Source organism: Oenanthe melanoleuca, chromosome 7, assembly GCF_029582105.1.
Source record: "Oenanthe melanoleuca isolate GR-GAL-2019-014 chromosome 7, OMel1.0, whole genome shotgun sequence".
Taxonomy (NCBI): domain Eukaryota; kingdom Metazoa; phylum Chordata; class Aves; order Passeriformes; family Muscicapidae; genus Oenanthe; species Oenanthe melanoleuca.
The window spans coordinates 1,834,733-1,849,679 of record NC_079341.1 but is presented as its reverse complement, the minus strand read 5'-3'; the positions used below and the strand labels follow the sequence as shown (position 1 = coordinate 1,849,679).

At 44.7% G+C, this 14,947-nt stretch overlaps 1 protein-coding gene across 4 annotated transcripts in view; it reads right to left on the bottom strand.

Annotated features, from left to right (window-relative positions):
- The window catches only part of AGAP1 (ArfGAP with GTPase domain, ankyrin repeat and PH domain 1), a 304,896-nt gene extending 294,430 nt beyond the window's left edge, over positions 1-10,466 (bottom strand). For 2 of the 4 annotated variants that reach the window (XM_056495964.1, XM_056495969.1), the window contains exon 1: positions 9,996-10,466. In XM_056495964.1, coding sequence (XP_056351939.1) covers positions 9,996-10,158 — 163 coding nt within the window. In that variant the 5' untranslated portion in view covers positions 10,159-10,466. The remainder of the gene's footprint in view (positions 1-9,995) is intronic. The other 2 variants (XM_056495965.1, XM_056495966.1) reach the window with 2 other exon arrangements.
- Positions 10,467-14,947: the final 4,481 nt, after the last annotated feature.

Here is a 14,947-nt window from a genome sequence, read left to right as displayed (position 1 = left end):
TGACAGCAATGGTACATTATTTTCCTTCATTGTCATTATTTATTAGCCTTGATAGCTGACAACTGTACCCTTGGCAGCACAGCCAATAACACCTCCTGGCCAGAAACAGAGATTCATAACTAAGTGATTTTTATTATCAGAATACTCACAATCAAATACCCACGTCTGTTAAGACTTTCCAAGCTATCATTCTAGTTTTAGTGCCAAACAGTGATCCAAATCAGAGATATACAGCCCATCTTTCTCCATACCTCCTTCATAACCTGCCTCCCACAGAAGCTACAGCAGCAGATATTAAGCTGTATGTCACTTCAGTGATAGTAAGCTCCTATCTCTGACTTTTGATTATTCCTTATCAGGCCAAATTTGTCATGTCATGCTACCTTACCTAAATATAAACACTTACCAGGCCTATCCATGAGATGTACAATGGCTGTAACAGTTTACTACGACCTAATATTAGTTAATGGTTTATCTTTGCACATCAGGAGGAACTCAGTCACTGAAGCCTAACTCAGATCATTATGTAAAATTTACAAAAGAAAAGAATCAATATTCAAACCTAATAATCCAATGGCAGCTCAATTACTTCTTACTATTCCAGCATTGGAAATACTGAAATGGATGCAATAAGTTTCCAAGGCATCCTTTGCACCCTGTTGTCAGATTAACTTTTTGAAAGCAACACAAGTAATTTCCTAAACCAAATCTATGACAAGAAGTGCCTTCAGTTCCTACTGCTCTAAGCTGGCTTTATGGATTTCCTGGCTGCATCCATGTGCTAGAGCTGCCACAGGAAGGCTGAGGAATGACCTGATTTTTGCCTTCGAGACATGAAAATTACTATAAACGTTCAAGCCACCTCAAGGAATTTCAATGAGTGAATAATTCTGGCTGTAACAATGTAGAAAGCAGGTGGGAAAAGGACCATTCCATCAATTTGCACCTGCTAGCCTAGTTCAATGCAGCAGATTTAAACTGCAAAGCTACAATCACTTTTGTGCTTTGAGAACACTCCTAAATCCTAAAATGCATTTACATAGCTCTAAAACTACCCTCCCTAAGTTTCTGGGCAAGCCTACTTAAGATTGTTTCCTGGACTTGGACATGGATTTCAACTTCATGTTTATCAATCCATTTACAGCCTTAGACATTTCAATCTCCTTCCTCACCTCCCTAGTTATGAAGCGTTTCCCTGAGTTTGGCTGGTGTATCTTAGAGAAAACTCATTACTGGATGAAAAACAGCAGCTATCAAAACACTGTCTGATCTTGCACAGCAAGATCACCCTCCTGAACCACAGAATCTCCTGAGCTGGAATAATCCTGATCCACAAGGATCACGGTGTCCAATCCCTGTCCCTGCACAGGCACCCCAACAATCCCACCTGGGCATCCCTGGCAGTGTTGTCCAAACACTCCTGGAGCTCTGGCAGCCCTGGGGCTGTGCCCATTCCCAGGGGAGCCTTGGTAGTGGCCAGCATCCTCTGGGGGAAGAACCTTTTCCTAAAACCCAAGCTAAACATCCCCAACACAGCTCTGTGCTGTTAGAGATGCTATATCAAAGATACAGATACCGGGGGAAAATTTAAGGAAACGAAGAAAAATAGAAGTAAAATGTCTTCAACACGCACAATAAAACTTTCAAGTCCAAGATTATTCTAACCAGGCACAAAATTCCTCAGTTGTCCACACACTGGCCACCTCCAAACCCACGTGCCAGGCACCTGAGTTGGGATGTTGCTCAAGTGATGCAAACAGCTCCTGGCACACAAGGGGTTAACTCAGACACAGCAGCACTTGCCAGGTTAAATAGGATCCATTTAAATGATTGCTGTCTGGGCATCCCAGTGCCATGCTTTTAGCATATTTCCTCTGGAGAGCACAGTTGCTGTGATACCTAAAAGACAGGCGTCCTGGCTGCTCTCCTGAGCATGAGCAGCTCAAACAAAGCTGAGGATCGCTCACATCCCAACTTACTGTGCTTGTATCACCGAGTACTGGTGCTACAAAATCCTGCAACAGTGACTGACTGCCTGTGTCACTCCTCCTTCGTGCTGGTACTGAAAAAGACAGTTGTAAATTATAGAGACAGTGGTAAAATTAATAGGAAATTTACTAGAAGGAACAACATCTGTGGTTTTAGTTTAATAGAAAAAGTAAGCACTACCAAGTTCAAGTCGAGGTTTTGAGTTAAGTCATGTCGAGCATTGCTTTGGTCTAAGCTACAAACAGTTCCTCAATCCCTTTAAAAATTAAAAAAAAAAAAAAAAAAAAATCGAAAAATTCAAGCTACTCACAGACAGACACAAAGCAATACACCCAAAGCTATAGATTCAATTCCAGGGTTCCTCAGAGTCCCTTTGCTTCTCTGTATCCTTCTTTGGGATAAAAGGGAATATTACCAAAGTAACTGTCTCATCGTTGGGTTTACATTCATTATCCAACTATGTAAACTAGTGAAGCTACAAAGGAAACACTGAAATTACATCTTTCACACAGATCAACCTGTGGTTTTAGTTCTGGCTTCCTGAAGTGGTTAACTGAAGCTTATTTAAGCTGTAAGAAAGAAAAGTGAAAGAACAAGTCATTCTCTGGTTTAGAAATGCACCACTATCTTAACACCCCATCATCTGTACCACTATGCAGGCTCCAAATAGATTAGTCAGGATCCTGAAATTGCATTAATGAGGCTGAACATGCACACACTGATTAAGTAACACATCTGCTTCCACCTACTTCAGAAAAAAAAAAATTAATAAATATTTCCAGAGGGCTTTGGAACTGCCAGCTGCCCACAATACTCACCACCACTACCAAGGAAACCTGACATCCTCACTGTTTCCACCTTGGAATTAAAATTTAAAACAAACTTTCTAAGAAATCATAGATTCCTGGTAGCCAAAATACATCTAAGTGAGATGTGACCTTATTTCTAACATGGATCACAGGATTCATGCTGCATTTATAACCTTAGCACAATTACAAGAGAAGCACAAATTAACTACAAACAACTTCAGATCAAAAACTACTAGGAAGTAGTTGAAAAGTCTCTCCTTACAGACACAGGGAAATACTAAGTTAAAATCACCCTCCTTTTCAGTCTCCATATAGAAACCACAAGAGTCTTTACATCAAAAATCAGCAGCATCCCAACTTGTCCACATCTGGCACTGTCTGTGCTCTATTTCATGGTGTGAGGACAGGCAAGAACACAAAAGAGAAGCCGAGCCACAGTTCTCCCTCAGTACAGGTGACACAAAGTACAAACAGTACTTGAAGGCAGCCAAGGACAAAAACTAAAATAACAGAAGACAAATCTCTTACTCCCACAGATATTAGGATTATCAAAACTATTGAATATACCACTTGCTGTCTCAGAACAGAAAATTTTATCCACTGCAGATTACTAAGCAATCATTTTGGATTTGTTCCACAACTGATGTAAAGCCGTGTGTACGAAGGTCACACTGAAAACCCTTCACATAAAAACTAACAATTGCAGAAAGAGATGGTTGAAATGCACCGTCAGCAAAAGGTCACATGGTTGAGATGCAACTGAGTTCTGAGATTTTTTTTGGAGCTTACATTACCTTTTCTTCAAAGATTTGCCAAAAATCCACTACCATTCACCTTGCTTATTGGTAAGGACAAAACCAATCCCAGTGGTGACACAGTAGAAAACGGAGTATTCCTCAAGTCTGGGGAGCTGTTCAACTGCCTGGCACTACTCCAAGCCTCTTTCAATAGCCAAAAACAATGTGGGATTTTTTAATTTCACTTACAAACATATTGCAGCCTGACAGTTATAAGTGCATCCCTTAAATACTAGCAATTAATGACATATCTCGTATTCCCACCTCGGTTTACACAGCATGATCAAAGACACAAACCTATGCCTTCAGTTGGCAAAGTGAAGGCTAGGACCATGGCTACCTCAAGTGCTGGAAAAGAAGCACTTTTCCTCATTAGAAAATAAGCCTTGTGAAGACACTTAGCTGGAGCACTGATGTCACCTTTCGGAAACCACAATTGCCATTTTGTTACTGCTCAGTACAAAGCAGAACACAAACACAGCAACTCCGCTTCCAAAGTGTTTCCTTTTCCCAAGTGCCTGAGTAGAGCAAAAGCAAATCCAAAGCCCTATCTGCTGCACTGCCGAGTGCCCCCTCTCAGGGAGTAGGACTCATTTGCCAATTTAAATAGAAATAAAAACAGTGATGTGTATGCACAGCAGCACGAACTCTTGTATCAGCATTACTGCCTGCTGCTTTCAACTAATCCCCCAAAGCAAACGGTGGGAGAAGGTCGGCACACTCCCTGAAAACTCTAAAGCCTCACAACACATTTGCTCCATCAACATCAGCTGATCCACAGCAGGTCTCCATTTTTGCCCCGGGGAAAGAAGTTATCCTCACAAGTCAATGGTTTAAGGCTTTCCTCTTGATCTTGATTCCTGTAACTTTTCTGAGCTTGCTCAAAAGCATCTGATATTTAATCATGCAGCTTTTGCAGAGAAGAGCAGCAAAGCATATAATTTAAAGCCAGAAGGAGACATTGCAGGAACTTCAGACACAACTATCAAACCTAGTTTTTAGTTTACCGTGCAAGCACAGTTAATACCAAGCATTTGAATCTTCTTGTTTACCCACATGCTGCAGTCTGCCATCTTCCACAAATAAAACAAGTATCTTTGCACTTGCATATGAGCCACACAAATAGCAAAACATGCTCTGCATTTCACCAATTTCTTCACATTGGAGGTCGATAAACAATAAGAGTGGATCACAGAATGGTATGTTTTGGAAGGGACATTCAAGATCATCCAATTCCAAACTCTGCCATTGGCAGGGACACTTCCCACTGTCCCAGGTTGCTCCAAGCCACTTCCAGCCGGGCCTGGGACACTTCCAGAGAACCAAGGGCAGCCACAGCTTCTCTGGGCATTCTGTGCAAAGCACCCTGTGAATGTTACCTTTGAGCCAGGTTAACAGCTCACAGCACACATGCACAATCAGCAGAAAAGGGCATTAAGAGACTTGTCCCCAACACGTTGCCCTGGCTGTTACAGGAAACAATCCTCACCCCAGCCAATGTTTACTGTGTTTATGCAAGCTCAGGATTTACCTGGATACACTTACTCACCACCTATGTGGGCAGATTCCCCACACCTGAATCACCCCAATTTAATCCCCCAGCAAACCAACAAAAATAGCACATTCCCATGCTCTGTTGTGCTCACCCAGAAATCTGAAACAAGATGGTTGTTTGGAGAACTAGATTGATCCCATCAAATTACACAGTTTGGGCCACAGTTCCAAGATACAAACATAACAAAAGCTCAAAGAGGCAAATTGCTGTTATGGTTTCAAGATGCAATTGTCTTATGTGATATCTGGGGAATCTTCAGCTTTGGTCAGTGACGCCTAAATATCTGAACTATGCCGTCATTCTTCTGATGTCTTGAAATAATATAACAAGTACCCAGAGAACCCAAAATGGTCTGGGCTGGAAGGGACCTTAAAGCCCCCATCCCATTCCACCTCCTGCCGTGAGCAGGGACATCTTCCACTATCTCAGGCTGCTCCAAGCCCTGTCTAAGCTGGCCTTGACCAGTCGTGGTCTTGTATTTCCCTAGAGAAAGCAATGCTTTTGCAGCACATGCTTTTTTCAAGTGATTTGTCTCAGCCTTCAATAGCAACAGAAGTGTTAAAGCACTACTACTGCCTCAACTCCAAGACTAACTCCTGTAAAATTGCCCTCAACATACTCAAACAATACCAGTGTTCAAGGGGCTGCAAAGTAGGAGAGCTACAACAATTAGATGCCTCTGAGGCTCATGTACTTCAAGAGTTTTAGCTCCACTCTAAATTACTTTATTTTCAGGAAACGGTACTTTTAGAAGTGACCAGGAGAAAATTAAGGCTTGTACCTTCTCCCACTCACACACTTCCCCCCGTGTATCTTTGCACTGCCTTGAGCAAGTTATTTCCAAATGTACAATCTCATACTTTCCCTAAGGCTGGGATTATTTCTGGATAATCACTTAATAATCATAATTTCAAAATTAAAACTAGCATTTACAACCTGCTTTTTAAAAATTTATTTTTAACACAAAGACTAGAATAAAGATCACAAAATGCTCTGGAACACAACAATTCATACCTACATGATGTCTGGTATGGCACTCTTACCAATTAAAGCAATAATTTCCCCCTAAATAAATAAATAAAAACTACTTGAGATGCTCAACACCTGCTGCATCAGCATGCTTGTACTAAGTACATTAGTATATTTACAGACTATTAAAAATGCAAACATCTTAGCAAAAGCATTTTAAAGTATTTTCATGAATAAGTAAAATTAAGTTTTTCACCATCTTTGTTTTTCATCTTGCTAAAGTTCATAAAAATATAAAGTGTTAGTCTCAGCCTGGATGGTGAGAAACCATCTGGAACTGACATATTCAGCTATTACCTACCCTTGCAGATCATCATACTGTGGAACCTGGAGATATTTTCAGTAGTCTAAAGACTACTGAAGGCAATTCATATTTTCTCTCCCTGTTTCCCTTTGATATAAGAAATGTTTAACATTGATCAAGCAGTGATGTTGTGAGCTACAGAACATGCGAAGGCAGATTTTACTACAGTAAAGTCTGTGTAACAGACTAATAATATTAATTACACTGTTATTAAACTAATATAGCAGCCTAAGTAACTGTAAAACTGATTGGCTGCTTAGCATGAATTTCCTACAAAAAATACAGAAGTGTATTCTTTTGAACTGTTAACTCTGGAACTCTGAGACATGCAAGAACCTGGAAGCAGCCCTTTTGTTATTTTCCCACCTTTATCCACTGAGGAAAAACTAATGAAGCACTATCATCCAGAACTGTCTTATCCAGAATCACATGTAACTTAGAACAACACATAGCAAGAAATCTCTGTGCAAAAAGTATGGACAAATCAATTCAGGACCCAGTTTAGCACTTGCTGTCTTCACATCAGATAGCACACTTGAACTTGACTATAAACAACTGCTGCTGAAAGGGGAGTTTGAATTTCAGATTAATTCAACAGTCTTTGGTCCAGCAAGTATGTCTAGACACTCCTATGAACTCCAAATGTAAGAACTCCTCCAAATGTAAAAAGAAAGAGGGTTTATATCGCCAATAAAATCCAAAGTGCTGGAAAGACAGTGCTTCTCTACACAGAAAAGAAAATTCTAGGAATCAGTAGCAGGAACTCTCCTTCACTAGAAGTCCCAAATTGCTTAAGATTCCAAGCATGTTCTTCTCCAGAGCTGTCAAATCTCTCTTGGGCAGGAGAGTATTAAATAAGCTGTTCAAGGAGCACATGTTGGATGGAGTTGATGTTTAAAGCAGCCTGAACTAACAAGTCTATAGTCTTCTCTTTACAGGGTACAGCTCTCCTTGCAGTGGAAGGAACTCTTCTGGAAGTCACTTTGTATTTTCTCACAGCAGCCACATGCCAACCACACCACAGTTCCTGTCAATGAACTTCAAGTACCCTGAGGTTAAAAGATTTTGTGATTTGGGGAGTATCAGTACAACACTAAACTCTTTGCAGCAAAACTGGAAGGCAAACACCATAACCCAAATATCTGTTTTTCCTACATGCAACACATGGCACTACCAAAGGGATTTAAAAGCTGCTGTCAGCTTTTAAAAAAATAGGAAGAGCTGGCTAAAGGTGGTTTACCAAAGATACAGCCTGGTGGAGTTGTAATCTAAAGGATTGAGGAGTTGTTGTTTTACCTGTAACTATGCAACTATTAATTTTTAAATATTTAAGAGCTAGTTGAAGAGCCCTCAGAAGATATACAATACAATCCTTTTCTAGAGAAATCGTTCCCATCAATCAGAGCTACTGCTCTCATGACTCAGTGTCCAATAAAAGTTAGACAGCAAATTATCTGTGAAGGTTTTACTCATCCTCTCAGCTCTTGAAACATGTCTTTAGACTGCTATTTTGGTTTTCAAGTCTTTGTGATTGACAAATGAGCTGAGCCACAGTTAGGTAACAGAAATCATTAATACATGAAAAGACTAACACAAGTCACATGCTAAGGAGATAACGACATCCAGTGCTTCACATCCTCCTCCCACTTCCACACAAGCTTGGCACATCACTAGCGTCCAAGCATCTTATTCAGAAACATATTTATCCCACGCAAACATGTATTGATTACCACTTGAAAAAATGCTCTGCTGAAGGCTTCATCTGTCTTGCAGAAATCCAAACACCAGCAGCATGGAGAAAGGGACAGTGCTTGTGCCAGTCTTCCCACCAGATACACTGGTAAGTTTTAAACTCCTCAGGAAAGGAAAGAAAAGGCAAAGTACTCTCAGGAGGGGACAGCCACACACCATAACCTCAGTAGTGACTAACAAAACAGAGAATATGCACAGATCTCTGCCACACACTTGGTCAGATGTAGATACTTAGTTAGGAATAAGTGACAGGCACTGCCAGCCTCCCTGCCTGGCCACACAACACGCTAAACCCAAAATGTTAACTGCAAGAACCATGATGTCTGTCTATTCAAGCTTCACTGCTCAAGAGGCACACAAATAAATCTTTCAGGCAACAATCTCAATAGCAGCTTTTCCATTGGGACTTTTTGATTACATATAATTTGAAGACCAGCTAGGCCACCAACACAAGATGGTTTTAGGCAGCTCTATTTCAGCTGCTGTACATCACGCTCTGCTACCCTGAATCCCTTCCAAAACAGCGACAGGATACTCCAGTTGAAAAAGCACACGACGTGAAGCTCAGCAAGTTATCATGCAAAATAAGTCATAAATTTCTCCACAAAATACATATTCCTAGCCAGTACTGTTTGCTCTTTTTAACTCCACCAACAGTTAAGAAAAAATATCTGCAGACTTCGCTACGCTGGTGATTTCTTTCCTTATTTTGTGCATCCTAAGCAGTTCAAGCCTCTGTAGTGCTCCTGCGGGGATAGATGCACATAAATCTAAGCTTAGAGGGCTGTTATCTCCATCTTGCCTCCCGACCTGTTTTTACACTACTGCACAGACCAATACCGCTCCGTAACCCAGCTGCACGTCTTGTTTACCCTCTTCACACCACCAAACCACAGCCCACACTGTCTCCATCACACGCTGCAGGGAGCGCCGAAGAAAATTTCATTTTCCCGAACCCCTCTGCAGGCAAAACGAGCATCACCCTTCCCACCGTACCACAGCCCGAAGGAACACGCAGCAGCAGACGAGTACCAAAACAACTTCTAAACCCCACAAATCCCAACAGAGGGGCCACCCAGCGCCGAGGGAAGGATGGGGACCAAGCCGGAACACCTCTGGCTCCCTGAAAACGCCAGCCACGAGGGATGGAGGAAGGGCAGGCAACCCGAAGCGGGGAGGCGGCTCTCCCAGGCACTCGCGGGTCATGGGCTGGGGGCACGGGGGATGCCAGGGGGAGGTGGAGGGAAGGGGGCAGGGGGAACAGGACCATGGGCTGCGGGGAATGAGGGGGAGTAGGGCCATGGAAGAGGCGGGGTGGCAGGGACAGGGCTATTTACCGGGGTGGGAGGCAGGGGTAAGAAACAGAGCTATGGGCAGGGGGAGGTGTAGGGGGGGTGGGTAAATCCAAAGCCATGGGCTAAGGAAAGTCTGGGGGGATGGGTAAAGAGAGCCATGGGCTAGGAAAAGGCTTGGGAGAGATAAAAAGAGCCATGTGCTAGGGAAGGTTTGAGGTTTGGGGGGGAAATAAACAGAGCCATGCGCTGGGGGAGGCTCGAGACGGAGAACACGACTGGCGGATATTCGGTGCGGGGGAGCAGAGCCTTGGGCTGGGGGAGGTTTTCGGGGCGCAGGGCCACGGGCTAGGGAGGCTTTGGGGGAACACAGGGCCATGGGCTGGGGGTTTTTGGGGGGTGCAAGGCCAGGGGCTGGGGGAGGTTTTGGAGAACCCTGTCCCCGCCGTGCCGGGGCCGCCGTCTCACCTTCGATGGCAATGACATGCTCGCGGATCTGGTTCTGCAGCACGGGCTCCTCCACCCGCTCCAGCAGCTCGTAGATGGAGTAGATGTTGGGGTGCACCGACTCGAAGCGCTGGATCTCGGCCCGGATGGCTGCCGAGTTCGCCAGCTGCTGCTGGTAGTTCATGGCGCGGCCGCTCCGCTCCGGCCCCTTCGCGCTGAGACCCCCGGGCGGCGGCGGGGGCGAGCCCGGGCCGCCGCCGCCGCCTCACTCACCGGACACCCCCTCGCCCCGTGCCGGGCCGGCGGCAGCGCCTTGGCCTCGCAGCGCGCTGTCACTTCACGACGGCGGCGGCGGGGCGGGGCAGGGCCGCCCCCGGCCCCATGGAGGGAGGGAGGAAGGACCCGCTCCCGGTCGCGGTCCTGCCCCCGGTCCCGCTCCCGCCGCCTCCTCAGCCCCTCACGGCTCCGGTCCCGGTCCTGCCGCCGCCCCCCCCCGGCGCGCGCACCCCCCCAGCCAATGGCCGGGCCCTCTCCCGCACGCGCGCGCCCCCGCGGCAGCCAATGGTCGGGGCCCCGCCGCGGCCTCGCGCCCTCCCGCGCGCTCGCCCCGCGTCCTTCCCCGCTTGCCCCGCTTCACGCTGGCGCAGGCCACGCCCCCTCGGTGACGTAACCGCGCAGGCTCCGCACCGCCCCGCCCTCGAGCACGCTGGGAAATGTAGTCCCGGAGGAAGGCGCTGAGGGAGGGTCGGAGTCGCGCCCCTCAGGGACTCCGGGCCTGCCCCCACGAGCGCCCGGCAGCGCTCACTCCGCTGGGAAGGATGGAGCCCCCGGCCGTGAGTCCGGCCCCCGCCGCCGCTGGAACCCTGCGAGTGATGAAACTAGAAATTTGTGCCCAAAGTGCGCCATTCGCGCCCAGAATGGCAGCCCCATGCCTGGAAGTGCTCCAGGCCAGATTGGAGGGGTTTGGGGCAGCCTGGGACAGTGCCCATGGCAGGGGGTGGAATGGGATGATCCTTAAGGCTCCTTCCAGCTGAAACCGTCCTGCAATTCTAGGATTTGTCAGCAATACTTATCTCATGGAGTAATGAAGCACTGTTGGCATTGCATAAACAGGGTTATTTGCAATATCTGTTGCAAGCCAGCTGTGTGCTGTCAGGCACTGACCTCGATTAATCCATTTTTAGGATCGATATTCTATGGATTTAAGCTCCAAAGCTGTGAAACGTGGAGCAAACTTTGATACAGGAAGCAACATAAGGACAACTTGGTACAGGGTAGCCTCAGGAAAACTGTTTCCATCCATTCTATTGACATATACCACAGGAAGGGAGTAATTTCAATAATATCCCGCCCACAATGTCTTTATTTGGGTATAGAGCTCTGGGCTGGGGGGGGGGAATGAGATGAGCTTTAAGTCTCTTCCAACCTAAACCACTCTTGATGGGATGGCTTACACAAAAAAAAAAAAAAAAAAAAAAAAAAAAAAAAAAAAAACAACAAAAAAAAACCACCCAACCAAACAAAAAAAGCTATAGAGGTGACAAATCACACTGTGATATGAGCTTGAGTTTTTTGGAGGCTGCTGGGACTGAAGCTTCCTCAGAACTGGTTGATGTCTGCTGCAAGAGTTGTCTTCTGCTCATTTGAACAGTTTGGGGGGATATGGCCATAGATTCCCGTGTCTTCTCCCTCTTCCTTCTCAGCAGAAATTGGTATCCTCTTTATCAGCTTTCTCATTTTTATTTTCTAATCCTAGGAGGAAATTCTTGAGTGGATAAAGAAAAAATATTTAAGTCAGGAAGAATACAGTCCTTTCCACTAGCAAGTGCCACTCAGGGCATTAATGATGTTGATAAAAATTTGTGAAATGTAAGAGGATTTTTGCTTTCATTTACCTTAAACTGTTTGAATAAACTTAAAAGCATATAGAAATCTGGATGAAAGCTGGAATTCCCCCCCTTTTCCTTCCTCTATCCTGATCTGGAGCAGAGGCACTACCTCACATTACTTGTGTTTCAGAAAATGCCAAAACAAGCAGCAGAGCCAAGAGTCAGGCAGCAGCCTCTGCTGTATGTGGGGCTGATTGTTTCCACTGCTGCCATATGCTTTGTGTTCTTCCAGCTCTAAAATTCATGGAAAACAACTCCCAGAGTAGTCTCAGCTGTAAATGAATGCAACTACTGCACACAAATAATCGAAGCATTAAAACCCTGTGTTAATATAAAGCCTTTTTGTATTATTTTCATCTGTAGTTCTCCCGTGAAGCCTTTGCTACCCTGATTTTTTACTACATAATAGCTTTTGTGTAAGCTTTGTAAAATCACAGCAAAATATAAGCTACTGTTGCAGCTTACATAGATTTCTCGTGTTAAGAAGTCCTTAACAATAAGTGGTATTTTGCTTGTGCTTGCAGCTGAGATTGCCTGAAATGCTGCTAATGGTGCAGGGAGATGCTGGATACCTCTCTTTGTTCTCAAACTCTGTTCTGGAGGGTCTGGCATCCAAAGTGTTCCACCAGCCATTGATCAGAACTGGCAGAGAATGACTTGGGCAGCTCTGCTGTGAGCAGTAAGGAATTTAGGTTTGGTTTTCTTCGGTCTGGAACAGGGGTAAAGTGGGCACTCCACAGCTTTTTTGGGTCTGGTTTTGTCAAAGGCAAGATGAACGGGCTCGTCTGGGGAGATCATGAAACTCAGACAATTTTACAAGTATGGAGGGGCTGGTGGGCTGTAAGTAAAGCAGACAGAGTGGTCCCAGTGTGGGTTACCCTTCTGGCACTGGTTTTCCTTGCTAAGGGTGAAAGCATGCCAGGGGTGAAGCTTCCCACTGCTCTCCCACACAGCTGGTTCTGTGCTTAGGTCTCTAACAAAGTTCCATCTGTGCTGGCTTCCTCCTCCTCCTCCCCATCTGGCAAATCCACTCACTGCCCTGCCTACAGAAAGCCAGTCTGGATGGTTTCCTTCTGCTCTTGGTGCCTTGTTCCTGGAGGTGTCAGTAACTGGAAAGCAGCACTGAATCACCATCTCAAACAGTTCTATCCCCCATCACATGACAGGGCTTATCCATTTCGTGCTCTTCCCAATCTGTCCACCAAACCCTACAGAAAGTGTAGGAAAGGCTTTTGGGGAGTCACAATTGATGCACTTGGGCTGAAGGCATAGGGACAGTGACATTTTGCTTTTGGAACTGAGCCTGGCATATCCATTTTAATGTAAATATGACTGCACAAAAGTTCCACAGAGATGTTGCAGGCAGGGTTCATGAGCCATTAAGGTGATGTTTAAACACAGATCTTGAACTCTAGAACTCATGTGGAATTTCATTTAAACCCTCTCTGTACCCTCCCCTAATGCTTTGTTGAGATGTGGAGATTTCCTGGCTGCTGAAATGGGAATTAGGCATCACTAGCTTTTAGTTACTAATCCACTAGCTGAAATGTTGATTGTTGGGAGGGAAAAAAAAAGTTTCAAGCATCCTATCTTGATCTGTGCCTGAATTTAACATAAATTAAGCATCACAGACAGCTTGACACAGGGACTCATTTGTAGAACTAGCAGGAAAGGGGTTAACTGAAAAAAACTGAGAACATAAGGACTCCTGCAGCATCCAGGAGAAGTTATAAGAGAAATCTTAACTGATGGTTGTAAACAACATTTTCCTTGACTGGGACTGTTTCTGTGTCTGTTGACAATCTTAAAGGCAGGCTGTTCCTGGGATTGCTGTTGGTGTGAGCAGTTTTGTTTAATAGGCAGGGAGTGTCTGGAAAAACACAGGAGGCAGAGTGCTAGAGATGCATCTACTAATATGCCTACTAATACTGATATTGCTGTAAAGATTGAAATCAAACCCATATGAAAAACAGATATGGAAACACCAAGTTTTCCTGAATTATCTTCACCATACTTTTCAGTGAATATTAGAACTTAAATAGGTTAAGCTTCCTCTCCTAACAAATGGGGATGAAATTCTGTTACTTTACTGGGGAAATATTTGGGTCAGTCAGTTACTATTACAGAGTGATTGGATTGCTCAAGAGGCTTTGAAACAAATGTAACTAATGAATTAACCTCATTCAGGGAGTGTGAAATCTGTTCCAGGAGAAATGCCAGCTAGTTCAAACAATACTAATTACGGAGTAGCAACAACAAGCGGCTGTCGGAGCGGTAGCTCATTCCCCAGTGCTCCTGTCAGAACTGGGAAAATGCTGTACCCAACCTGCCTGAGAAAAGGTGGCATGGCAAAAGCAACCTGCTTTTCTGGAGGTGGGAGCACAGATCAAATCCCTGCTGCAAGGTTAAATTATCCTGCTAAAGGGTCTTCTAATCAGAAGTGAGCCATATACCAGCACGGAGCTGCAGGACAGGGAACTCAATAACTGTGTGTGTTCACCATATGGGCAGAGGAATCTGAGAGTCACTTCTCAATTCTAGCCCCAGGGACTTGGATTTCCACTAACCTGAAACTTTCTGAAATGTTAAAATGAACCGTCTTTTAAACTGCCCAAGTTTTGGCTCCTTGTTGATCAAAGTTTCATTGTAAAACCATTTACAGCATTCCCAGATTTGCACCATTACTATCTTCATTAAACCAAAGTCATTGTTCAGATCTGGAGTTGTGCTGTGGCTTTGATCAGGCTGATGATGGTCTGTGCTCTAGCTTTTCCACACAAAGCAGGTTTTAGGTCCTAAGTTCTACCCCAAGCTACCCAATGTTTAGACAGCTTCATTTCAGCAAAGACTTAACTCGTATACAATAAAGAAAAAAAATTGTTCAATTGGTACCCCTGAGTCAGGGCTCAGCTAACATCCTGAATTTTATGGCAGAGCAAATCCAGTGACAGCTTCATATGCCAGCTCCAAGATACTCAGCACTTTATTGAGCTCTTATCATGGTTAAATATGATTACACTGAAAGTGTCTCTAAGCTTGTTGCTGTTGTCACTTCCTTGACAGAGAATCAATATTTGATTCACC